At 46.1% G+C, this 25082-nt stretch overlaps 1 protein-coding gene across 1 annotated transcript in view; it reads left to right on the plus strand.

Moving 5' to 3' along the window:
* Positions 1 to 25082, plus strand: part of LOC144754115 (butyrophilin subfamily 1 member A1-like) — a 588580-nt gene that overhangs the window by 40739 nt on the left and 522759 nt on the right. Inside the window, exon 3 of the mRNA XM_078641681.1 lies at positions 10257 to 10616. Coding sequence (XP_078497807.1) covers positions 10257 to 10616 — 360 coding nt within the window. The remainder of the gene's footprint in view (positions 1 to 10256; positions 10617 to 25082) is intronic.

Below are 25082 nucleotides of genomic sequence, written 5' to 3' on the forward strand. Positions count from 1 at the left end.
TCAATGCTAACAGAGGTTTCGCCAACAGTAAAAAATTGGGGATCCACTGTCTACAATACGATGTAATACATAAAAAGGCACGCACTTCTCTCTGTGTGGGTGGTACATTCATTTGCGTAATTGCTTGAATTCGTTCTGGGGTCAATCTCCTTCCCTCCTTCGACAAGAGATGACCTAAGTAGGTCACTTCTTGGCGACAATATTGCAACTTTGAAGGTGACACTTTATGATGAAGGTCAGACAAATACAGCAACAAAGAAAGAGTAGCCTCTTTACAAATCTTTTCATCATCAGCAGTAATCAACAAATCAACGACGTACTGAATAAGAGTAGCACCAACAGGTAACACAAAACCGTCAAGCTGAGTTTTCAACGCCTGACTATAGATGGAGGGACTTTCACAATAACCTTGGGGAGCTCTCTTAAACCGGAAGCTTTGGCCTCCTAATGAGAAGCCCAAAATATCCCTGCTCTCCTCAGCAATAGGAATACTGAAGAAAGCATTCTTCAAATCGATGACAGAAAACCAAGCTGTCGAAGCAAGAATCAAAGTCAACAAAGCAGTGATATCAGGTACCACAGGAAACTGTGGCACGACTATCTTGTTTACCTCTCGAAGGTCGATCACAAACCGGTACACAGGTGGCTGAGAAGCATCAGTACGTTTAAGGATAGGCAAAACAGGACTGTTACAAACATTACCTCTTGTTTCCTCAACTACACCCTTCTCAACCAGATCATAAACAATTACTAAAAGAGCTCTCTCACCATCGCTCGAGATCTTGTATTGTGGAATACGAGGTAGCCTAGCATTCGATTTAAGCGTGACAACATAAGGTGGAATCCGCAAAAGACCAACATCATTTGGACCTGTAGCCCAAAGTGTATCAGGAAGCGAACGCAATTCCAGTGGCAAACAATCCTTAGACAAATACATTGGAGAAATCACTTTCTTACCAAGAGTAAGTTGTACTCCTGAAGGAGAACAATACAATGTCGCATACAATCTTTTCAGCAAGTCCAAACCCAACAGATTCTCACCACAACCAGTCGTTAAAATAAGTGGAGCTTCTAATTCACAAGGGCCAAGCAAAAGGGACAAAGGACTAGAAACCGGATTACGAACTGGGGCGCCTGAAAATCCTACTGAAACATTGGTCAAGCCAGACATAGGTGCCCCAGAAGGTTTAGCGTGCATAATAGAACTCTTCATCGCACCAGTATCCAAAAGAAAAGGTTCTACCACACCTGATGTATTCACTTCAACATAAGGTCCACTCTGGTCTACTGGAACTGACACTACTCCCTCACTTTGTCCTTGGCTGTCCTAGTTATCGTTATAACCAGAACTCTCACCTTCGACATAGTAATCCTCAACATAATACTGGGCAGACTGACCACTCGGAACATTCTGTCTGTCAAAATAATTCGCAGAATTCTGTAGGGAAGAGGAACGCTCATTCTGAAGGATCACACCACGTCCCCTACCCCTAGGAGCTTGCGGAAAACTACCACGACCTCTCTGTCCTGATACACCATTCGCACGCTGTAACAAGGCCAGGTAACTATTCTTGTAATGACCTTCCTCTCTGCAATAAGCACACTGATTAGGGCCAGGAAAGAATCGCTGAACATAAGGCTCAGGCTTCTGTAACAGTCTCTGAAATTGTGGAGGTTGCTGAAACTGAGGCTGATTCTGACGAGGCGGATAAGCTTGCTGCGAAAGAACTTTCGTCTTTAACTCTTTAGTTTTCTTCTCCACTTTATCCTTCTCATCTTTATCCCTATTCTCGTAATATTGTGCAGTAGCCAATATCTGGGCCGATGAAGAGACAGCCCATGAACTCTCAGAGTACTTTAACTTATTAGAAAGTTCTGGAAGCAAATTCAAGACAAATTTATCCACAAACAACCTTTGACCACCCTCCGTACTCATATCCTGACCACTATGATCAATAAACGTCTCTTCAAACCTAGTGAAGAAATCAGATACACTCTCGTCTTTCTTCTGCTTACATGCTGCTAACTTATCCCAATTCACTCGTAAAGCGGGCATCATCGTTTTCATCAGATTAATAATTCTACCTGGTAATTCTGAAACTAGAGGTTCAGGTGTAGCACCTCCCTCCTGTCTACCATCTGCAGCAACAATATTCGCCCAGGTATCACCTAATTCAGCAGCATGATTCTCATGACGAATCTTCGCCCACAAGGGTTGAGGAACTACATTACCCATCAACATATCGATGTCAGCTAAATTCATAATACACGCTTCAACTGTCTGGGACAACTCCTTGTAATAACCAGCAGGATTCTTACGAGGGTCAGGTAAGGTCTGCCTAAGAGCCAAGACCTCTGCTCTCTTCCAAAGGACATGTACCCATACTCGCTGAAAATGAGCCGGAGCGGCCTGAATACCCTGATTTACATTAGCCTGAACTGCTTCTTTCCATACCGGAGGAACTTCTCTCATAGGGTACTGTTTCACTTTCCTCCTAACAGAGGAATCAGGTTCATACAATGTCTGAGGCGAAAGTCTAGATCTGAAAGCAAGTTGCGTCTCTACGGCATCTGTAACATCAGATTCCACTATCATCCCTTTAGCAAAATCTGACTGAACATCGAGCACATCCTGCCGAATTGGACCCAACTCATTATCTTCCCATTCCTGACGCAGAAAAGTACACATTACATCAAAAACATACCTTTGCTTAGGCGGTTCCCACTGCAAGAAAACATCCATAACTGCTGGTAAATTATACCTCGGAGCATTTAAAATCCACCTACGAGCCAATAAATCCAACACTGTCCGTTCTTCGGAACTAGGAAGCTGACTACGACTCTGCTTACGTTCCGAAACAGGGGTCATATTCAGTGACCCAAACAATGGTGACAATAAATTAGAAACTGTTTCTGTCATTCGTTTTCGAACAGAAGGAGAAGAAGCAGACATAAGAACAGGAGAATAAGTATTCTGAGGCAAGGAAGGTGTAGGAACTAGAACAATAGAAATCAAAGATGCAGAAGCAGAAGGCAAAGGAGTTTGAGGCAAAGCTGATAGCAAGGCTGGCGACGCTAGAATGGGTTGCGCAGGAGAAGGCAAAACCATCTGTGGAGCACCGGGTGGCTGAACAACAGCAGGAGGTTGAACAACAAAGGGCGGAACAACCGTGGGTAATAGAGGCGCAGTAGCACCCTGCACATAGGGAGGAGGCAATCTCAGTAAATGAGAGATCAAAGGATCTTTTTCAGGGTCTTCCATCACTTTCGGAGGAGAAGACGGCAAGGCCGGATAACATTTATCTATGGCCATACAATGCTGTCTATCTAAGACTTCACTCGCACGCTCTTCTCCATCTTCCTTAAACTGTCTAGCAGCTTGTAGTACTGACATATTTTTATCTTTCCTATCTCTCTTTGCTTGCTTAATTTCTCTCTGTTTGGCTTCCTTATGCCAAAGGCGGAAAGAGTCAAACATTGCCGGCCGGGCTTTCTTCTTAAATAGCTTAACTTCTAGATTGTCTAAAATCTCTGTTTCAAAACTACTAAGCATGAGCGCAAAATCCGCTCCGATCGCGGATTTTGCGGATTTTCGGTAAATCCGCGATCCGCGAACTCTCGCGGATTTACCGAGAATCCGCAATCCGCGATCGGAGCGGATTTTGCGGTCAAAAGTTCAAGCCTGCATAATTTACGATGGCGCCGGCAAGCTGCCAGCGCCATCCTCAAATGGTTACTTAATTAGCTTCGACAGGAAGCTCTAATAGATAAGATACAGCAGGGGCTCGAGCGCCTGCTTTATTTTAACAGTTGGAGCTTCCTGTTGAAGCTAATTAAGTAACTATTGCAGGAAGGCGCTGGCAGCTTGCCGGCGCCATGGTAAATTATTTCAACGGTGCCCTAGTTGAAGCTTTAATTCAGTGACTCATTGATCAGCCCAAAAATTAATCTGCTGCTCTGATCGGTCTCTGCCCTTTTATACACACAAGAGGCATGCTCGCATGGACGCCCCGTCCGTTTGGCCCCGCTCACACACTCGAGGTGTGCACCGTCTTCCCGCCATTTACCCACTATGATGGACATTTCACTAAAGGGACCCCTGCGCACTTCGGCGCGATTGCATAGTAACACACACTTGGTCGCTGGAACTAGTTGAAGCGCAAATGCAGTGACTCATGCATCAGCCCCAAAAAAATCGTGAGCGTTGGGAGGCTGGGCAGATGTGCCTTCTTCCCAAATATACCATCGATGCTGCTCTGACCTTTTAGACACACAAGAGGCATGTGTGCTCGCGTGGAAGCCCCGTCCGTTTGGCCCCGCCCACACACTCGAGGAAGCCCCGCCCCCAATCCGCAAATCCGCTGAATCCGCTAAATAGGCGGATTTTGCGGATCCACGATCCGTGGATCCGCTAAATCCGCGAATCGTGGATCCGTAAAATCCGCCCATGCTTAAAAACTACCATGTGGGGACCATTGCAAAACACCATCCTTTTTAGTGTAGTGGATCCATACTTCATTATAAGTAATAGGGCCCACTCCATGTTTTGAATAAAGTTCATAAGTCGGAGTTCCAACCGGAGGTATCGGACATGAATCCTCCAATCGGGAATCCCTGTTACTACCACAAACAAACCAATTACCAATTTTACCAAGACCAGGCATCTTGCTCACTAGTCTGGTTTCAAACTTCAAAGGGAATCAAAAAATGATACACTCGCAAATATACAAGCCCTTCGGCTTTGGGTACTGCAGCAACCAAATCAAAACCAAGGAATCAAACAAAGTCGTGGGAGCGACCCACTTATACTTAACCAAATATCTGTCACGCCACCAGAAGACCGTCTATCGTCTCGCTTTACAAACATCAATCGGAGGGTCCAAGACAAGGCGACAGTCAGGGCAGCAGTCCTTCGCAGCCGTTGGAAAGCGGGAAGCCTCGCAGAAAAGACCATCGGTCCACGTCGACATGCAGGGGTCGATGAAGTGGGGGCCCTCCTCCAGAAGTTCCTCACGTGGCTCCTCGCAATCTTCGGGCTTGGACCGGTACCACTGAAGTCGGCCCGCGTTGGCCGCGCCAACTGAAGAACCAGATTTTCAAGTACCCAGCGGCGTCAGGGACACGCCCGAAGTCCTCTAGGTTCCCTTGCCTTGGTATACAGAGACACGGAAACTTCTAGGTGGCGTCAGAGATCAAATTTATAAGCTGCAGCCAGTAGCAGAAATCCCAGTAATACAGCACGGTGTACAACTCAAGAAACTGCTCAATTTTACTAAAGCGAGACATCCCTATTTATACACAAAACGGTACATTTAAAATACACGCCCCTGCACCAAAATTCAACCAATAGAAAATACATGACATCACACAGCATCATACAGTAAAGCTCATTTTACAGTGTCCCAATCCACAAGTTAATATTTAGGCGTATCTAAATAATAATCTGGAAGGCCCGCACAAACTCTTAATTGAAAGCGCAAACACATGAAATGAAGAAACAGTAGAGAAAAGTAGTTTCAGATAATGTGCAAGATAACAGATACGTAAAGAAACTTAAAAGTTAACAAATGTCTTGGATGATGATTGGAAAAGTAAATAACGATCTTGCAGGGAAATTGGCTTGGCAGGGTCAATTCCTAGGTGAAAGGCCAGCTTCTGAAATTAACTCCAAGGCATGAAGAAATCCTTGGTTAATGTATATATATATATGATTCACAATAGGTCAGACTGCTTTGCTCACAGACTAACTTCTGAGGCCTACATAAAAAGTAACACCAGATGGCAGTCACGACACATGGCAAAAAGCCATGTTTCAGAAAAGAACGTTTTAAGGAAAGAAACCATTTAGATATTGTTTAAGATAAGATATGCGCAAGGAAATTAAAGGTTAACGAGGTCCTGAACAGTGATTGAAAAACTCAGACAACGATCAGCTAGGGAAACTGGTTTTGCAAAAGGTCAGTTTCAGGTGAAAAGGGTTACTCTCTCTGCAGTTCATTCAGAGTCAGAGAAACCCAAATTAATATATGCACGAACTCAGAAGGCAAGGCCACTTGTTTTGGGCCTACTTCACTGGCCTACGTGAGGACAAAACTAAAATGCAGTCAGGTTTGAAAATTACAGAACCACACACCACTATCATTTTAATGCACTCACTTCACGTCTATTCACAAGAAAACCTGCTCCGCAGTAGTCCTGGCGTTGAAGCACACTGGGGAGGCAATCGGCCTCTCCAGTGGAGCCCGATGATGAAACACGTCACCAACCAGGTTGGTGAGTGAGGGCTTTCCACACATACCTGAGTGGCGTTGTGTTTCCATCCAAAAAGATATTTTTTGCTCCTTTCTGTTGTGAAAATAACTATTAGTCTTTGGACACTCTTCTTTTGTTACTACAAGTTTAACTGGGGACTAAGAGTGCTCCCACATTCTCCCTACCTCTCTTTTTGTTAATTTCTAAAGAAAGATAGGTCATAGTGACGCGGAATAACAGCAGTCGCCTGCATTACATGAGCAGGAGGTAGCTGAAAAGTGCTGTATCTTCTAAGATATGGCACTCTTTAGCTCTCTTCTAGAGCTTTCACTCTTGTGGCTGCCTAGTGCCAATGCAGGCACTCGTGCACCATAGTACAAGGGTGCCTGCATTACGGGCAGGATTTATTTTGGTGCAGGAAGAAATACCTTCCTCCACAAAAACAATCCAAAGGATGCATTACGCATAGAAAGAGGAACTAAAGAGGAGAAATTAACATGTTTCTCCTCATTAACCCTCTTTGTAATAGGCGCACTGATTTTACTCAATTCCAGATTTACAAACCTAAGTAAATCTGTAATTGCGTGAAATCCATGGGTGGATGCACTGGAATGCCCATGCTCCCTGCATGAAACACATTTTAACTAAGAAATGTAATGCCACCCAGCTGACGCTGCTGTGTTGCGATGCATTCCTTTACAACGCCATGCAAAGCCATGCAAATCCAGTCTTGCCTGGCTTTGTAAACCCCAAATAAGCATTTGCATTGCCCTGCGTCTCTTTGTGCAATGCAAGGGTGATGGAAAGGCTTAGTAGTTTAAATTACCTGATGCTGATTTGATGAAATATCAATTGTTATGTAACTCAATTTTAGACTCTTTCCCGACTGGTATTCCCTCTACACTTACAACTGATTTGATTTGTTATCTTCATGCTGTTTCGGCATCCTCAAAGGCTGTCTCTATTTTGTATAAAAAAAATTGCTACTTCTATCGGTACCAATATTGATGGACTATCAACATTTTGGAATGCTGAGCTTTCAATTTCTATCTCTAATGACTCTTTCAAGGTAATTTGGCTCAATATCATTTCTGGTTGGCTGCCAGTGTCTCTTTACCAAACAAATGCATATATTTTGTTTAATTCCTTGTGGTCACCAATACGTTTGCATAATGCCAAATTATTACCATCAAATCTTTGTTGGCATTGTAATTCACACCCTCGTTCACTGCGTCACATGTTATTTGGCTGCCCTATCATTTTACAATTTTGGTCTGAAGTTTGGGACATAATATTGAAAATATTACCAATTCATGATGTTCTTTCTTAAGTTCAAGTTCAAGTTCAGGGATTTGTATAGCGCACTACTCACCCAGAGGGTCTCAAGGCGCTTGGGTTAGGGTCTGTGCTTTACTTATCGAATAGCCAGGTTTTTAGCTGCTTTCTGAAGGAGAGGTGGTTCTGTGTAAGGCGGAGGTGAGTGGGGAGAGAATTCCAGGTTTTGGCCGCTAGGTAGGAGAAGGATCTTCCTCCCATGGTAGATCTATGGATGCGCGGAATTGCGGCGAAGGCTTGATTGGATGATCGTAGTTGGCGGGTGGGTATGTAGAAGGACAGTCGTGTGTTGAGGCATTCTGGACCTAGGTCGTAGAGGGCCTTGTGTGCTTGGGTGAGGAGATGGAACGTTATTCTCTTGTTGACGGGGAGCCAGTGAAGGTCTTTCAGGTGACTGGTAATGTGAGCTTGACGGGGGATGTCCAGTATGAGTCTGGCTGAGGCGTTTTGGATGCGTTGGAGTTTTTTCTGTAGTTTGGCTGTGGTTCCGGCGTAGAGGGCATTTCCATAATCCAGTCGGCTAGTGACCAGTGCGTGGGTGACTGTCTTTGATCCAACGGAAGATTTTTTTGAGCATGCAAAGGATGTTGAAGCATGAAGATGAGACGGCGTTGACTTGTCTGGTCATCCAGAGGGAGGAGTCTAGGATAAAGCCCAGGTTACGTGCGTGATCTGTAGGTATGGGTGCTGTACCCAGGGCCGGTGGCCACCATGAGTCGTCCCAGGCAGAGGGGGATGATCCTAAGATGAGGACTTCCGTTTTGTCCGAGTTTATTTTTAAACGGCTGTTCTTCATCCATTCGGCTACTTCTTTCATTCCTTCGTGTAGATTGGTTTTGGCGGTGTTTGGGTCTTTGGTGAGGGAGAGGATCAGCTGGGTGTCATCTGCGTAGGAGATGATGTTGAGGTTGTGTTGTCGCGCGATGGATGCGAGGGGACTCATGTAAACGTTGAAGAGGGTGGGACTGAGTGATGATCCTTGTGGAACGCCGCATATGACTTCGGTGGCCTTTGATTTGAATGGGGGGAGGCGGACTCTCTGGGTTCTCCCGGCGAGGAACGAGATGATCCAGTCCAGAGCTTTTCCTTGTATTCCGATGTTGCTGAGGCGTTGTATGAGGGTGCTATGACAAACTGTGTCGAAGGCGGCGGAGAGGTCAAGTAGGACGAAGGCAACTGTTTCTCCGTTGTCCAGTAGCGTTCGGATGTCGTCTGTAGCTGCGATGAGGGCGGTTTCGGTGCTGTGTTTGGCTCGGAAGCCGGACTGTGAGGGGTCGAGGGAATTGTTGGATTCAAGGAAGACGACGAGCTGATTATTGACGGCTTTCTCAATGATTTTGGCAGGGAATGGGAGGAGTGAGATGGGGCGGTAGTTCTTAAGTTCAAAGGGGTCTGCTGTGGGTTTCTTCAGAAGTGCGCTGAGTTCGGCATGTTTCCAGCTATCTGGGAAGGTAGCGGAGTTGAAGGAACAGTTGATGACATCACGGAGATGGGGTGCGATGATGGAGTCTGCTTTGTTGAAAATGTGGTGGGGACATGGGTCGGTTGGTGATCCTGAGTGGATGGAGTTCATCAGGCGTATGGTGTCTTCAGTGGTGATTGGGTTCCAGGCGCAAAGGTTGTGAAGGTGCTGTTTTGGTTCGGAGGTGGGTGGAGTGGACTGTACTTCGGACTGGTTTTCAAAGCTGTTATGCATATCGGCAATTTTGCTGTGGAAGAAGGAGGATAAAGAGTCGCAGAGGTCTTGGGAGGGAGTGATGTCGTTGGTGCCGGCGGTGGGGTTGGTAAATTCTTTGACGATGTTGAATAGTTCCTTGCTGTTGTGGGCGTTGTTGTCGAGTCGATCCTTGAATGCTGATTTCTTGGTGGATCGGATCAATTGGTGGTGTTTGCGGGTGGCGTCCTTGAAGGTGGTCAGATTGTCAGTGGTTGGGTTTTTTCTCCAGGTTTTCTCGAGAGTACGACATAACTTCTTGGATTTCTTAAGGTCATCGTTGAACCAGGGGGCCTTTTTGCTCTTATAAATTGTTAATTTGTAAATCAGTTGTACTTACACATTCTCTTCCTGATTCTGAAGCAAAATTGTTTAATTTTTTGATTTCGGCCGCCCTAAAATCAATTACTTTTTGTTGGAAAGATGCTACTTCACTTTCTGTTCATGCTTGGTGGTCATGGATCATACTCACAAGAAGAGGTGCTCAGCTATCGCTTCGGGGAGTTAATCATAATTTGCTTTCTTTTCAATCTTTTTGGTCACCTATAGATTCTTACATGATGTTGTAATTGCTGCTTTTATGATTAGTATGCTTATCTAGTTACAACTGTTTTGAAGTTTATATTGTTATGTTTATAGTAACTCTAAGTTCTATGTCATATGATATAATATGTACCCTTCCTCTCCCCCTCTTGCCTTCCTCCTTTCTCCCCTGTTCCTATTTTTCTTTCACTCTGATTGATTGTTCTTTTATGTTGATTTATTGATCCATTATTACCTCTCCATATTTTGTACTGCTCAATTGATTGGATTTTATTGCTATGTCATGCCTTTTTTTTTGTAGTGTCTTTTTATGTCATTCTTTTTTGAAACTTCAATAAAATTATTCTGAACTAGAGCAACATCTGCTTCATCATTTGTGCTGAAAGTTGTTATTTTCTGTTTTCCTTGACAGGTGCAGCTGTGCAGTCTGTGGAGGCGGTTGGACCCAGCCAGCCCATTTGTGCCATTGTTGGTGGGGAGACCATACTTTCCTGCCATCTCAACCCCCCTGTTAGTGCAGTGGAAATGGAAGTCTTCTGGGAAACAGAACATCAAATCTACCTCGTGCATCTCTATGACAATGGGACGGAATATAATGATAAGCCAGATGAGCAGTATAAAGGGAGGACAAAAATGATAAAAAAAGACATTGCACAGGGAGGCGTGGCCGTGTCATTGATCAATCTCACCCGCTCCGATGCCGGACGATACATGTGCGCCTTCAGAACTCGGGATATGGATACCTTTGCGGAATTTGAGCTACAGGTAGCAGGTCAGTGCCCATGTGGAGTCATTTGTAGTTTTGTAATACTATAGGATTTGAAAATCATCTGTACAGAATAGGATCCTTTGATAGAAAAGTGTTCTGCTAATCTTCACATTGGCAAGAATGTCCCCCCCCCCATGCTCTTGTATTATGTTTTGTCATGGTTTTGTTTTAGTGCAATGTGACAATTCAGAGTAGCTCTTTTGATTCCACCATAAGCTTCCATAGACGTATAGTACTGTGATCTGTGTTAAAGGGTGATTGTGGCACCTCGTATGAACTTATTATAAGTGTCAGAACTGCTCTGGATGGTTCCTATGAATGGACCAGTTCATGCTTTTTCATTCTTTATCAATATGCAGTTTTAATATATGTATGCATGTATGTGTATATGTGAGTGTGTGGTCATTTTATAGCATAAACATAAGCAGAAGGCAGTAGTTTATTTAGTATTATCCTAGATTCAGTGTGACGGAAAAGTGTGCCTCCTTTATATTCACTTCCCATATGGAGTTTTTGCTTGTGGTAGGGGCAGGGTAGGACTGGGACAAAAATAGGCCTGGACATCAAAATAAAAGCAGCCCCTGTTAGAAAAACCAGATAGCTAAAATAGTTAACGTAGCAACAAAGGAGTATGCAGGTCCAATAGGGGAGGGATGTAAATGCCGGAGGCTGGGTTGGTCAACACCCCTGCTCTAAAGTAGAGTCAGGGTCGCTCTCAATATGGGACGTGGGGCCCTCACTCATCCGGTTGAGTGGTATGCTTCATCATAGGGCTAGCTCCTCGTCAGGCTGGCACTGCAATGCCTGACGGGCACCCTGTGAGGGGCTCTTTGGCGGAGATCTTTTTCTCAAGCCGAATGGGTGAAGTGTGGGTGAGGGGCCATGTGATGTAGATGTGATAGGAAAATGTGTGGGAGAATAAAATGAGGCGAGATGGTGCTCCACAATGAGTCTAATCTGCGATCCCACTCGTCTCAATGAAACAACATTGTATGCTGGACCTACAAGCGCCCCTTCCCCTTTTTGTACAAAAGCTAAAATAGTGACCCACATTTTGAATCAAGACAATTTAGAACTTTTGTAGATGGGCTGCATGGGTATTTTGCAAGGTATTGGACGCTGCATGCATTTGTGTTTGATGCAGAAAATGTTTGTGATAATATCGGGGACATTAACAGTCAAAACTGCCCCCTGGTCATCTGGCCCGAAAACGACTAAATAAAATGTCCCTACTGTAGAGGTGCTTCATGAACTACGCTTGACACTAACCGTTGCCTCCTAAGTGTGATGCTTTGTCGTTGCATTGTTACGGAGTGAGTATTTACTGAACAAGTGCTTTCTTTCTTAGTGACTGATTCTTTCTATTTATTTCACCCATATACGGAGTGACTGTGACAAGTAGAAATCTTTCTAAATATGCCTTTCGCAGATCGCCTTTTCCCCTATTTCATCCTTTTCCTATCTGGAGTTGTTATGAGTGGTTGAAGTGCTTCCCAGGCTTTTTATGTCAGTACATATTATTTAATTCTAAGTTTTCTAGAGCACTTCTAGAATCAAATTGGTGTTGGTGTGCTTTACATAAAACAAAGTCATCTAACATGGAGTCGGTCTGAGTTTTAGAAGTATTTCCCATACTTCCTGTGCTAGTAACCTCTTGTTCCCCCTTTATCTGGTACCACTGTGGATGTTGGCTGTTACTGATGCATTTTATCCCACGTGTACAGTGATTTCTTTTGAGTAGTAGAAAGTGTTTCCTGCAGTTCCTGTACCTGCACCTGATGATTCTTGCTTCATCCTCTGCTCAGATAGCCAATGGATTCCTTGTGCTCCCTGTGTTGCTTGTCTGTTGATGAGGTTGCCCGTGTCTTTAAGAATCTGTGAATGACAGGTTGTATGTTCTGACTTGCTCAGTCTTTGGTGTGGGACATATTGTGCTATGTGGAATGTTGGGGGCATGGAATGGCATGGGCACGTGGGTTTGAAGGTGGCAATAGGAAGTGACGTCCGGTGGATGTCAGAAGGTGCCTGCGCCGCTCCTTATGACCACGTCCAATGTTAAATAAGCTTTGTATGTACCTAGACTTACATGCATAGATGCATTGACTTTTTAACAATGGTGATGATGGTGGCTTGGTTTGCAGTGCCGTAGGTGGTCGTCCAAGTTTTCAGGTGTGCGCACCTTTACAACGTTGTGTGCTGCTTCGCACTGCGGCCGCATTTATTGGTAATCGACTGCTGCACCCTTAATTTATCTTGTGATCATGTCGGTGAATGGGAAGGCAATTGTAGAGAATTGTAGTGAGTGTGAGGTGGTTGTCACTTATGAGGGTGTTTGTATTGAGCAATGCTTTAAATGGAACAAAATAAGTGCAGGTACTCATTAAATTGAGCTAGAGGAAGGGCAGCGGGCGAGGTTAGAGGTAAGGTGAGACATGAGGATACAAAACACTTCTGTTGAGTATTCGTTTTTCCCTTGATAGTTGTCTAAAATTTTATATATATTCAGCGAAGGGCGTTTACACCAGTTGCAAGACATACCAAAACATATGAGAAATGTATGAAATTAAACAAAATGTGCTAATTTTTTACACAAAATGAATGACAAACACCACATGTTAGTATTTCCTTGTTTCACAATATTTGCAGCTTCTTAATGTCATACTGTTCCTACTTACTTGCATTTAATCCAATCCTTTTCTATTCAAGAGTGCACACATATACACACAAAATAAGTATTCACGCATTTCTTTTCAAATACCTCCTGAGTGTCCCGATTCTCTTCCGCTGTGATTTCATTTCTCTCTCACACACAAACAAGCAAACACTCTCTATCAATCTTTACATCTCAAACCTCTCAATCCCTCCCTCTCTCTTCCCCCAATTGTATCCTATCATTCTCTACCATCACTCTCTCTATTTCTCCGTGCCTCTCTTACTCTTTCTATAGCTTTCTCATTTGCTTCCCCATCTCTAGCTGTGCTTATCCCTTCTGTCTATCTTTTTCCCCTTTAAACTATTCTCTGCTTCTTCTATCTGTCCCTTCACTCTTTACCTTCTCTCACCCAATTATCCGTCCTCACCTCTGGGCTGAAGGCCCCATGGTCTGTAAGCTTTCAGTGGCAGACAGTGAGGACTGCTGGGTTGTGAACATGTGCAGTGTCCAGCAGGGTAGAGGTCAGGGGCAGAACAATACTGGCCTCGGATGGGAAGGTCAGTAGACCAGCTCTCATCTCACCTGGGCATGAGGGAGTCCGCCTAGGTACTCCCCACCACCTCATCCCCGCCATCATGGACTCATTGCCACAGCAGGCAGTCGGGTGGGGTTTGATTTGCAGGCAGGGTCAAGTGAGTCAGGGGAAAGACAGTCAGACCCCAGTGAGAGGCCAAGGGGTGAAAATGGCCCTTGTTACCTGGGTTCTTATGTGGTCACTCATGAGCATCCCCCCACCTGCCCCCCAACTCATTCAGTGTGCACACATCAGTGTGCCCCAGGTAGAAAATGTCCCATACAATACAATTGAGGACAATGAGAGCTTCCATGAATGCAAAATGCGATGCAGTGCGCGCTACGAAATTCGTTTTATTGATAAAATTGTTTACTTACCTGTAATTACCCATATGCCGGTTTTTAGCACCCACCACCCTGCCCCTCCCCCTCCCCGCCTCACTGCCCCACTGTAACTCCCTCCACGGGCAGCGGCTGCCCTCTCCCCTCTGGGTGGGCCCTTACCCATGCCCTCAAGGCTTTACGGAGCTCCTCTCCTTTGGCTCTTCGCCCCACAGGCACCCCCATCCCCTGACAGAATTCCCTCAGCTGCACCACTGTATACTCTTCAAGGTTGGCCAGCTGGAACTCTATTTTGACAGGTGGGGACCTAGTAAATCAAAGGAAAGACACTAGGACGTGGGTAACAGTATCAGGTCAAAACAGGACTCTGCACACTCAGTTTAGACAGTGGGATGGTCAATTGATTAGGCTTGCATACACAATAGGTGTCTAATTCTAATTGCGGCGCACTCTGTCTCACTGGAGGGTGCTGTATAGCCACAGGTCCTTATCCCACCGCTGCCACCAATGTAGGAACTGGGGTCTCCAATCCCACAGGGGGTAGCTTGGCGCGAGCAGGTAGGCACCCGAAAGCTTAGGTGTAAAGTGACCATACAGCACACACATCCACTGAGCCAGGAAAACGCACACAATAACGGACACCACACCTCCTGGTTAGAAAATCAATACTTTTATCTAAGATCAAGATCAGGGCAATCAATATTCACGGTAGCAATATCTCATTAGCACATCTCATCAGGGGAGCAAGGGGAACATTTCCTTAGATAACTGTCGGCGTTCATTAACCACTGCATTGGGCAAGAGTAAAACATCTCATTAGGCAGGAGTAAAACATTTTCTTTAGCAGGAGTAAAACATTCCATTAAGCAGAAGTAAAACATTTCCCAAGAGGACTCTGAGCAATTCTATTCTCTTAGGGTGCATTCGATTTTTCATAGGACAAGAGTAAACATGACGTGTGGGCCCAGGTAACACCTCCTAATAACAGCACAGGTACACAACTTCATTAACAGTGGACTCAAAGACATTTCATTAAGCAGGTGGAAAGATCACCATGGGACCTCAGCAATGTTCTGGCCCAGTTCAGTAAGTGCTATGGGCCACACTAGGGCCAACGGAGCCCCAACAACAGTCTTCCCCAGGGGAGGGGTGATCTCGGGGCCTCCTCCTGGCCTTCCGCCCGCCCCCCCGGGGGGTTACCTGTCTCTTCGGGCATTCTCGGCCCCTTGCGGAGGTTTGGTTGAAGGGGAGGGCTCCTGCCCTCCTTTAGGCCTCACTCGGCCCAGCGCTGCGGTAGGGCCAGTCGCGGGGCACAGGCGGTCCAATAGGGGCCCGCGCCAGTGGAGGGGCCAGCCCCGAGTGTGCAGCAGGTCGGAGGGGGCACTCACACCTCCCGGCCCCCTCCGCGACGAGTCTTAGGCCAGGCCGGAGCTTCTCCCGGTGTCGGGCCAGTCAAGGGCCTTGCCGAGGGGGGTGCGGCCCGGCTGGCCAATCACGCTGCAGCAAGGGCGGGGGCGGGGCCAGTGACGCGGCCGGGCACCCCCATCACGTGGTAAGGGTGGTGGTAGCGTCGGGCCCAGCGTGTCCTACTTGTAGTTCGTGGCGGCCTCCCCAAGGCTCCGGGGGCCGCCGCGGGGACTCCGCACAATCGGCCCGGGCTGCGGCGGTGACTTAGGGCACTAGGCGCACCGGATGACAGCGCCTCTCCTGATCACTCTCCTGGGCTGGGCGCGGCCCACAGCAACACGGCGGCGGCCCTCTCCTGGTACCAAGGGCCACGGAGGGGGGACAGATGTCCGCGATGTCAGCACCGCTGTGAGCACGGAGCCACGGCTGGCCAAAAAGTTCAGAGGGCCTATCCTCCCCCTCCCCTGCGTTGCAGCGGTAAGTCGGGCGGCGCTTCAGTAATGCGGTCGGTGCTTCCAGGGCCATGGCGCTCAAATGGGCAACATCGATTCCGGCAGTCCAGCGAGCTGGAAGGCACCAGGGAGGTCACTTGCAGCGGCACAGCGTAGGGGTGCAACAAGGCAGTTCTGGCAATAGCGCTGGTAACACAGCGCCTCAGGGGCAACAGCAGTTTATGCTGGTTAGCAAGGAGAGGAGACAGGACAGCACGGGGGGGCACAGTCTGGGAGGGAGCGCTTGGATATAGCTCCAGTACCTGGTTGATCCCCAGTGGTCCTGGTTGCACAGATAAGTACTCTTCTCGACGCTAGATGGTTTCTGCGCTCTTTGGAAGCAGTTTCTTGAGGGGGAGGGTTGAGTTGGTGGCTGAGCACAGGGTAGTCTCAGTAGGTCTCTGCAGGTGGACCCTGGGTTCCCCTACCACCGGGCCAGATCAGTGGGCTAGATCAGAGTCCCTCACTCAACTTGGAAGGCAGCACCTAAGCCCTGTTACTCCCAGTAGTATAGGTCCCCCTCTAGGCCCTATCGCCTAAGTCTCCTGCGTAGGTTCCCCCAGATCAGTGATGCCCCAACTGACTAAAAAGTTTCCCTCCTTTCCTTATATATTCCGAGGTCAGGTGACCACTCTCTAAGGCGGCAATAGCAGACCCCTCCCCTGTTCTGGAAGGTTCCAGGAGCTTCCCTAGTCTAGCTAGAGGAGAAAAAGGCGGGCTGGTGTTGCAACAGTATCTAAGGGTCCCAGCCAGCTCCTGGAAACTAGGGTGCTATTAAAAAGACCACTCCGCAGTAGCAGGGGGCTGTGGCAGCCATGTTGGAAGAAGAGAGCACCTGCACCTTAGCATTGATTAGCAATAGTAAGGTGCCCGGAGACCTAGGGCCAACGAAAGAGAGGGTGGAAAAAATAAGGCAAGGGCGAAAAAAAACGGGGAAAGACCACCCTAGGGTTGACAGGTCTAACAGTAACAGTAAAATCTATTTTGAATAAAGATATATATGTTATTTTCATATTCAGATAAGAAATGTAGAAATCAAATTTCATTTCAAGAGCTTCAGGTTATGGCAGACAGATATTTAGATTACCGAGTATGGTTATAAAGCATGTTACATAAATACTTTATTCAATCATGAGAATACGTTGTTTTTTTATGTTCATGATGCTATTCAGGATGGACTTTTTGATGATTTTTAGGAGAGTTGGACAGTTTGTGGACTTCTTATGGTAGGCCTTCTGCTATCACTAGGCTTCAATTTAAAGGGGGTTGTATGACAGAGGCACACAGGGCTATACCACGCATGCATCTACTAGGCTGCCTAAACAACAATTGTGTCTGATCAACGCATTACCTGACCTTCGTATGGCTTTACCATGCATGCATTTATCACACAATTTCGTAGAAAAGGTATGGCTTGTAACGGGATGTGTGGTAAGGATCAAACAAGAGGCAACACCCCTGAGCCCTAAAAAGTATCCTCACCACCCCCTGATCCCACAAAACTGCCCAACCCCACCCTGAGCCCAAAAAACATCCCCAACCACCCTGAGGCCGAAAACTTCCCAACCGCTTCCCCCCAGGCCTAAAAATGACCATGCCATAAGCCCTAAAAACTACCCCGACCTACCCTGATCTATTAAAACTACCTTGACCCCCTGAGCCCCTGAAACAACCCACACTCCCCAGCCCTAAAACTACCTCAGCCCCACTTACCTGTCCGCGTCTTCTCCCAATCCTTCATCTTCCTTTGCCCTTCCATCTCAGCATCTAAACCGTACACTGCCTTAACCACGCACATGCGTGGTTAAGGCAAGCGTGGTTCCGCGTTTGGGAAACGGCACGTATGGCTCAGCCTCTGTTTTTACGGACGTTTCCCTTTAAGGAGGGTTGTGCTTGCTTAGTATTTTTAAATGTCGCCATGCAGCAGCAGTTGACAAACAGCAGCAAGCAGTTAATGCCGACAGATAGGTGGTATCTGGGCCCCAGAGGGAGTGGCAAGTACCAGAGGAAGTTGGTGCTTGGAGGCACAGTGCTTTAGGCCACTTGCAGGAGGCACATTGAGTAATGAGGCCTCTGTGGAATGGGAAAGTGATAGCAGGAGCCAGGAAAGTAATGCCCCTGGATAATGCACAGGAGGAGTTCACTCTGCTGCCTGTAAATAAATGCACTTTTTCATAGTATTCACCCAGTGGAGTGGGTTACAGGCAAAGATGCTGTTAGAAGCGGCTGTCCCTATTTGTCAGAAGTGCATACCTCTGCCAACCGCTTCTAACAGATGCTTATTGGTCCCATGTCATGAGTAGCCCCTTCAGACACACTGACATGTTTTTTCACCTGAACAATATATCTTGGGAATGGTCGTTTTGATTTTTAACATGCTAAACAGTGTTTAGGTGACAAGGTCCTGTCTCTACGGAGTCCTCGTATCTATACTTGACAGTGTTGTCTCAGCAAAACAAACATTTAAGCCACAAAAAACAAACAGTGAAAGGATTGGAGCTTGTTCCAAAGGCCATTATGGAGAGGGAGAACGTGGACCACCAGGAGGGCTAGGACGGCCAGAGGCATGAGGAACAGGACAAGAAAAGCCAGGCCTATTGAGACATCTATGAGGACCAGTGTTATCAATGCCAGAGGTCATCAGGAAGAAAGAGACGATATGGGACAGGACGAGGAAAATACAGTTCTAGGGGCACCCGGGCCAGGGTGAGAAGGATCAGGAGGGCCAGGCGGTTGTAGGACAGGGAGATCTCGACCCAGTAAACTTGGTCTCTGTGTAACAGAAAACTCAGTAGAAGGAATAGAAGACCATGGACCAAAATGAAAAGGAGCGCTAGAACAGCCTGGGAGCACTAACCAGGACTAGAGGAATTAGGATGACCAGGTCCAGGAGTAGCAGACCCAGGTAGAAAGACCAAAGAGGACCAGGACCAGGAGACCAGTGGGACGAAGGGTCAGAGACAGGAGGGCCAAGGCCATAGAGATCAGATCAAGGAGGACCAGAAGCAATTTGACCAGAACCAAGATGACTATGACCAGAAATGACCTAGGAGAGCAGGGCCTAGAGAACCTAGATTAGAATGACCGGAGGATATAAAGGACCAGGAAATCTAGGCCTGTTGGGATCAACTTCAGAAAGTCCGGTAGGATCAGACTCGGGAGAATCCTATAACGGGGAACAAGGACTGCATGAACCAGGGAGACCCACAACATCAGAATCGGAGGACCCGTGCCAGAGAGATGAGCAAGAGCAGAGCCACGAGGACCATTACTTCAAGTACCATGGTAGAGGGGATCAGGGTCAGATTGAGAAGAACAAGGTGAAACAGGCAAACTAGGACACCAGGAGAACTGTTAGGACTGGGATGTATCAGTCGGACTGGGGGACTGGGAGTGCTAGGGAAACCAAGGCCAGTGAACCAACATCAGAAGATCCAATGCACGAGGACCCAGGCCCAGACAAAAGAATACCAAAACTAAGACCAAGTCTACATGGGCCAGTAGAACCTGGAGCAGAAGGATTAGGAACTGGCAAACCAGAGGGATAAATAAACCAGGGGTGCAGGACCTAGGAAGAGAATTAGGATAAGGGAGGTGAAAAGGTCCAGGACCGGAAGCCTGTAAAGCAGAGATGCGGGATACAAAAGACAAGGGGCAGGAGTACATGGGAATGATGACCAATCAGACCAGAATGTACACGGTCAAAACGTTCCAAGGCTAGCATACAGTACCATGAGGGGGATTGGGAGCAGGTTTAAGAGGACTGCGAAGATCAGGGCCGGGAGGACAATAGCCAGTAGTACCAGAAAACCCGGATAAGCAGGGCAGGGACTATGAATAGTAAATTCTTCTATTGCTAAGTTCAGCACGCCCCCTACAGCAAGTCATTGTAATGACTTGTGATGTAATCGTATGCGATGCAACAACGTGGTCGTTGTAATGACTGTGTTGTAACGGCATGCGATGTAACGCATGCGTTATAATGACATATACCATAATGAGGCAGTTGGACCGAGTCCGTGATTGTTTGGCGTCTCACCACCAACAGCCTGTCGGTGGTGATTCGCCCAACATTATATTGAGCCTCTTGTATATGCTTCCTTCATAGAATTTTCCACAACATTTGAGAGTTGATCACCCAACCCTGTGAAAAAAATTAAAATGCAAGGCATGATCAAAAAAATGCCTGTCCCAGTACCTGACCTAAGTTAAGAAATTGGCTTAACAAGTTATCATGTGAACGGCTAACTAGTGTGATCTGGTGGAGATACCAGTTTATGAAAGGTAAGGTGATTTCACTGAGGATTTTTATGCACTTAGAAATCTTTGAATCAACATTAGGAACATATTATCTTCATTTTTTTGCACTAAATCAAACTGATCTAAAGCTGAAACCGAGGGGTTAATTCTCTTATATTACACTTGAAGCTTTTTAAAGCGCGGGAATCAAGTAGAATATGTAAGGTGTTAACCGCCTCCTGTCAGTGACGCGAAGCTTAGTAGTATCTATCTTGAGACCTAGAGCATGGAATCAATCATTTTTGGACAAAACAGCAAACTGGTCTAACTCCATAGTTAAGGATGCATTGTGTAACCTTTGGAATAACAGTATTCAGGATCATAATCATGCACTTTATGTTGGTTCTGCACTGCACGTTCCTCAGCATCATATTTTAAGACCACGTTTTTTAAAAGTAATATTAAACTGCAACTTAGGCTCTGCAAATTCTACTTTCTCCTAAAAATCCGCCAAATTGTCATAAAGTTTGCCATTTTATAAATTGCTTTTTAAATGTATATTAATGTTATTCATGTAATTTGCTGTACCGTTCTATTTTTCTGAGGACCTCATTCGAGTTCCAAATCTTGAATAAAATTAATAGATTTGAACGGCGATGGAGTATCTATCCTGCCACGATTATGGTCTGTGTTCCCTATTTAGATGCAGGCGGACTATAGGTTTAATCACAGCAGAGGCTATTCCACCTCCGCCTTGATTAAAGCCTTGCAGAGTGGGGCTGTCGGAGGCAGCTTTTGCATTCCGCCCACCTGATTCAGTTGGAGGGAATTAGAGGTCAGTTGTCACTGCAAGGTAAACCATGGCTATAATAGGCATTAAAAACTGCTAAGCACTGCCCTTGCCATTGGAGAGAACTCCAAACAGTGAACTTCATTGACAGAAACCGCTGTGGCGGCACTTCCTGGCAATGCTTTATAAATGATTTCTAACTTAATGGTCATTTATAAATCTGGCGGGTGGGCGCACCACCAATGTGGTAAATAAATAAATAATACCCTATTTTTGACTAGACATATATCATAACAGATAGCTCAATAAATAAGAGTCAAGATTCGAGGTAGTAGGAGTTTTTGCAGGTTTAATACAGCATAAGGACAGGAACAGGACAACCTGCATAGAAATAGGATGACAGGGCCCAGCAGCTGCTGGGGCTGGGTCTGGGATGAGCGCGCTGCCTTTTAATAACAATACATGAGCATATATACATAACGCAAACACATAGCATTACATTGCAGTAGGCGTAGCAGTGGGTGGAGCAGAAGGCGTGACGCGTAGCAGTCGCGAAAGATAAGAGTGAGAAGGAGGTGTAACAGGGCGTATACATAGACATGTGATGCAAACGTAACAGAATATGTCATGAATGGGCGGAAACATAGGAGGGGGCTACCTAAGGAGCCGGGACCTCTAACCTGGTGGTGCGCGCAAACTGGCAATGACGTGTTACGAGGAGAAGCTGGGGGCTATGAACTCTGTGCTAGGAGCAGAGACTAAAGTCTGGAGGGTCGGAGCGACATGTACCTAAACCCTATCTAGTATCTGATGTTTAGGGAACATGTTGATATAAACCAGAAGTCAAGAGGGGAAAGGCTAACTCGATTCTAAGACTGGACCATGCATTTATTCTACATGTAGTGCGTGATGAAGAATATTAAATGACCATTAAATACAGTATTTCTCTTAACATGGAGCCGCATAGGCTAGACAATGACGGAAACTATTGATGTAGTTCAGTAGCTTAGGAATGCAGAGAAGGAGGACTAAACTGATAACTGGAATCATAACATAGTCTTGGCAGACTCAGAGGCAGAGCCAAGCTGCACCGGGCACTGCGAGGCAGGAAGTAAGTGAAGGGTCGAGGATACAGGTGGGGGCTGGATCGCTCCTCAGCGAGGCTTCAGGAGACAGGAGCTGAATCTGGTGTCCAGGCCCTTTTGAGGCCTAGAAACGGGGACTTTATAATGAAATAACGTGCACACTGAGAAACGTGGCAACGTTATTTTACATAGGCCTGATACTCATATTACTCATGGGGACTGGGAAATGACATACCAGAGGTGGACACAACTGTAATTGCGTCTTGAATCGGACATGGGGAATAACATATGCATATTGGTCATGCACACATAACATATGATGGATGACACGTAGAGACACAGAACATGGCAAAATTTACTTTTCCACATTCCCTCCTTGTCACTACGTTTCCATCAGGAAACATCAATATTCATGATACCATCTATCATTTCATACAGTACCATTTGTTCATCTCGAATTGTCTTGGAACGGGATTTGGAACTAGGAGTTATACTAGGAATGCAGGATGTAGCACACATGCCGCAAATCGCAGGGCCACATTGTATACAGAGGCAGCAGCTGAATATGATCGCTACTGCGATACCTAGAAAGGACAGGACTTTCCATCCCCAGACGGAAATTATATTCCAGAACCAACCGGACCATGTCCAGGTGCCTGGATCTTGGTGTAACAGATGGGCAATTTTATGAAGTCTGGTTATAGCTGAATAAACAGACGGCGCGTTATTTGGAATGAAAATGCAACAACTGGATCCGATGACTCTACAGGCCCCGCCCCTATCGGCCAGTATGACGTCAAGGACGAGACGATTCTGGAGCACAACAATTCTCATAAAGGATTGCTCTTCGGTTAAGTTACCTAGAGCGGAGGCAGTCTCATCTACTACAGCTTCAAGGGTTCTTGTTAACCTACGGATTAGCTTACTGTTTACAACTGTACCTAAATAAGGGAACACACCTTTATCAATATCAATGAATTGCTCTGCAGCAGTTTCAGTATAATCGACAATCGGGAGGTTTCTCTTGTGTCTAGTATGTACTAGGAAGGAATTCCTATGGTAGTCAGGTGGGGCTAGGAAAACAGGTGGCAGTAGGAAGGCAATGTAACAGGTTCCCTCCCAATCGAGGGGCAGACGAACATATGCTGTTTGACCACAAACAAAATAAGAATGACGTGAAGCTTTAAAAATAGATTTCCCACTGTCACTATACTGGATAATAGTAGTACAATCACTATGTCCTACGTGTACAGAACCATAATTACGGACACATAATTCGCCTTTGACTGGTAATACTGAAATAGCAGGTGAGTCTGGAGTAGTATCAGACTGAACATTCAGGACCATGAAATTCGAAGAATAGTTACCTAAATTATACACTTCATTTTCTAGATCTAAACCTGTTCTGTGGGGGAAACCTTGCTTGTCTGGGAAACATGTACTGTTAAAAAAAGACATATCTGTTAAGGATGACGTTAACGTGGACCATGCTCCACACGAACCATTATGTGAAAAAGGATAAGGAAAGAGTGGCAGAACTCCCTTTGACGTCTGGAAAGGGGGGAGTCGACCACACACCCAACAATTAGTGGCATTGCTGGCCTGGTGTGAGTAATGTAACATGCGGATAAATGTATTGTTACGCATAGCGAGGCGGTATGAATATTCGTGAGGAGGCAGATCACTAAACGTGTGCTCTACTGTAACATTAGAAGGCTTATTTACATGAGGAACTGGAAAACACAGGAAAAATGCGTAACTAGTGCAGGAAATCAAAAGGCTGAGAAATAATATGAAACTTAGAAAAACGATACATCGGATTGAGTTTTGACTAACTCTCTCACTATGGGGGTCTATTTTATACATGTCAGAAACAGTCTAACCGTTTCACCTAGGGGAGGACTTAGACAATCAAACTGGCTGACTTATTTTATTAGACCTTAATTTTTGCTTATACTCCTGCTGCGGAGTTTTCTCTAACAGGGGAGGGGTTGTGTCAATGTCATTTGCGGGACAGTCCTTAGAAACAATGTTTTGACAAGTCTTGATATCCTGGGAAATGTTCTTGGAGACCGGTTTCAATCCGTAGAATTTCTTGACGTGCGAAAGGTGCACCCAGCCGCGGCGTCCTTCCAATTTCACAGCTGTACGGGTGGTGAGGAGGACCTGACGGGGCTCCTTCCAACGTGGCTCCAGCGGACTTGATCTGTCGAAGTTACGTACGAGCACCATCGAACCTGGAACGATTTCATGCGGTGCCACCTCGGTATTGTCTGGAAATGTGGCGGCAACCTGTGAACGACATGGGTTGAGGGCAGACATCAAGGAAGCTAGGTAATCTGTCAGCATATTACATGAAACATCAGTAATACTTCGGGGTCTAGGAGTACCCCACATGTTAGGGGGGCGGCCGAATACGACCTCATACGGGGACAGACCTGATCTGGAATGTGCGACCATGCGCATATAAAACAAAGCAACTGGCAGAGCTACTAGCCAGTCCACACCCTTATCTTTACATATTTTGGCAATTCGAATTTTCAGAGTCTGATTATGTCTCTCGACTAGACCGGCTGCTTCAGGATGGCGTACACAATGAAACTTCCACTGGTACCCTAACAACAGGGAAACGTGCTTCATCAACTCAGATGAGAATGGCTGACCGTTATCAGAATATACGACTCTAGGGAGTCCATATCGAGGGAAAAACTCACGAACCAACTGCTTGGCAGTGGTCGCGGCTGTGTAATCTGGGACTGGATATGCTTCTGTCCATCTGGACAAAGCGCATACAACTACAAGAACATACTTGAAACCTCGACATCGCTTCATCTGAATATAATCCATCTGGAGGACCTCAAAAGGGTGGTCAGGAGGCTGGAAACCACC

Source organism: Lissotriton helveticus, chromosome 5_1, assembly GCF_964261635.1.
Source record: "Lissotriton helveticus chromosome 5_1, aLisHel1.1, whole genome shotgun sequence".
NCBI lineage: Eukaryota > Metazoa > Chordata > Amphibia > Caudata > Salamandridae > Lissotriton > Lissotriton helveticus.